Source organism: Barbatula barbatula (assembly GCF_947034865.1).
Source record: "Barbatula barbatula genome assembly, chromosome: 20".
Taxonomy (NCBI): domain Eukaryota; kingdom Metazoa; phylum Chordata; class Actinopteri; order Cypriniformes; family Nemacheilidae; genus Barbatula; species Barbatula barbatula.
The window spans coordinates 8,004,332-8,006,669 of NC_136783.1; the positions used below are offsets into that span (position 1 = coordinate 8,004,332).

At 34.7% G+C, this 2,338-nt stretch overlaps 1 protein-coding gene across 1 annotated transcript; it reads right to left on the minus strand.

Annotated features, from left to right (window-relative positions):
* Positions 1 to 525: 525 nt before the first annotated feature.
* ccl25b (chemokine (C-C motif) ligand 25b) lies at positions 526 to 1,802 on the minus strand (the record flags this gene model as incomplete). The annotated part of the gene is made up of 3 exons (XM_079483782.1): positions 526 to 1,016; positions 1,174 to 1,291; positions 1,658 to 1,802. 3 exons carry the CDS (start codon positions 1,800 to 1,802, stop codon positions 932 to 934), a joined length of 348 nt encoding a protein of 115 aa, XP_079339908.1. The 3' UTR covers positions 526 to 931.
* Positions 1,803 to 2,338: the final 536 nt, after the last annotated feature.

The window sequence follows — 2,338 nt, forward strand, 5'->3', positions numbered from 1 at the left end:
CCCCTAAATCAATTGCAAAAATCTCACTCAAGAGCAAACATGCTCAATATGGAATTAGACGGGCCCTTTGGGGGTCAGAGCTCAGTTTACACAGCTGATGTTATTTAACTATAATGCTATAAGACAGTTCATACTTGAATTCAAAGGCATTTTTAACAGTCAAGTAAATGTCTCATTTTCTGTGAAAATCATTTGCCCTGATATTAGTTTTAAAATCAAGCAGAGAAAGTACAATTTAAAAAAACAATGGCATCTGTGTTTTGTCAAATCTCAAATATAGTTGAAAATAATAACATATTACAATAGTTTAAATGTAAAATTGTAAATCTTTATTACAAGTAAAAAAGGTGCATTAAATGTAAATGTACTGGACTCTCAGCCACTCTCTCTCTCTCTCTCTCTCTCTCTCTCTCTCTCTCTCTCTCTCTCTCTCTCTCTCTCTCTCTCTCTCTTTCTCTCTTTCTCTTTCTCTCTCTCTCTCTCTCTCTCTCTCTCTTTCTCTCTCTCTCTCTCTCTCTCTCTCTCTCTCTCTCACACACACACACATGCACGCACATACACACACACACACACAGTTACATGTAGGCTATACAGTTTACAGATTATAATCAAGAGAAATGTTTATAAAAATATGTATTTACAAATTTAAAGAGATCATTTTGGGGTGAAACAGAGAAAACAAACATTCACAGTTCGTATATTCGCATTGTGCTTATACATTGAACAAAAGACTATACAATACAGTTTATTATGAACCTCTGCTTAATGTTAATTCATAGTCTGGAGAAATAATGCATCAGAATGATTAAAATTGAAGATATACTGCGGTTTCATGGCTGCATTGCTGTATTGATGTAAAACCAGCATATTTGTCACATTAGACTCAAAAATTCATGGAGGGTTTACTCTGCAACAGCTGTCTTTACACATTTTACGAATCAATTTTCCTCATAAGATCCTTCACCCAGCTTTGTCTTGGATCAGCACACAGTGTCTTTGATTTTTTCGTCTTGAACCTTCACAAAGACATGAAAGCAAATCAGAAAAACGTAGCACCGAAATCAAAGAAGGTTGTTTAGTTGTAATTTATTGAAAGTGTTATTATCCATCGTGCCAAGCGATTGTGTTGAAGTGTTTTAATGAAGTCTTTGATGTTTATGAGTCAATACTCACACAATAGCCGGAATGTTACATCCTCCATCTGCTTCCTGCACTCTGTAACTCAAGATATTTTTTCTGAGGTTCTTTCTCATGCCAACAATGTACTTTAAACAGCAGTTTTCGTAGGATCCTAGAAATAAATCAAAAGGACAGTTGGTAAAATTACATAACTGGTATTATTAGATCATTCAAGGACAAAACTGGGTAACGTTGTACCTTGCAATTAGTTATCATTTCTTTAAAATTTCAATTGAATTGTAACATTTTGTTCTCTATAATATTGCTTTTTTTATATTATTTGTAGAATGCTTTCAGACATAAAAAAATATTTTGTGACAACTGTATAATGACGCCATGCAGTTTACTGTTGCTAATGTTTGCAACAATGCTTTTTAATTATTCATTAATAATTGACTTCTTATTATCAACAACAAAATAATATAACTGTATGCATTATTATTATTAAGTTCTCTCAGTTAGGAAAACATATTCTTACCTTGAGCCAAACTGGAATACATGCAAGTCAACAGCAGAAGAAAAAACAGAATTTGAAGCTTCATGGTTGAATGTTTTGTCTCCTTTAAACCTTCAAAGATCAGATTGAAATGTTTAGTGTGAGCAATTCTTATTTGATCATGCATCTATTTTCTCCTCTAGCTAAAAGTACATGTGACTGCTGGATAATAAACTGTGTGAAATTTACCTCAGATGTTCTCAGAAGAATAATGGTTTTCTTCACAGTTATAGCTGCTCTTCTCTCCTCCTCCGTTTTGTTAACACTTTTATAGCAACTCAACCTGAAACTTCACCACGCCCCCTTCGCCTGCATTTCACTCTCTGCATTACTAGGTGATCTGCAGTTGATGTGCTTTCTGTGTTTGGACAAATTGAAAAATTAACTTCAGTACTACAAACATAAACAGGAAGCCGCTGTAAAATCTCAAACCACTATATTTGGTCAATTAAGAGATATGGAGGACGGAATAAGTGGGAGTCGGGGGATTTTTAACAACCCCCATTGCTCGCCCCGCTTGACTTTCATTATTGCACAATACCAAATCTTTGCCAAATCCCCTTTCTCTCTAAACCTCTGCTTTAGTACTTTTTGGATCTGTGTGCCAACACAAATAAAGACAAACAATCTAATGTTGTGCAATGGGATTCGCAAGCATACTGA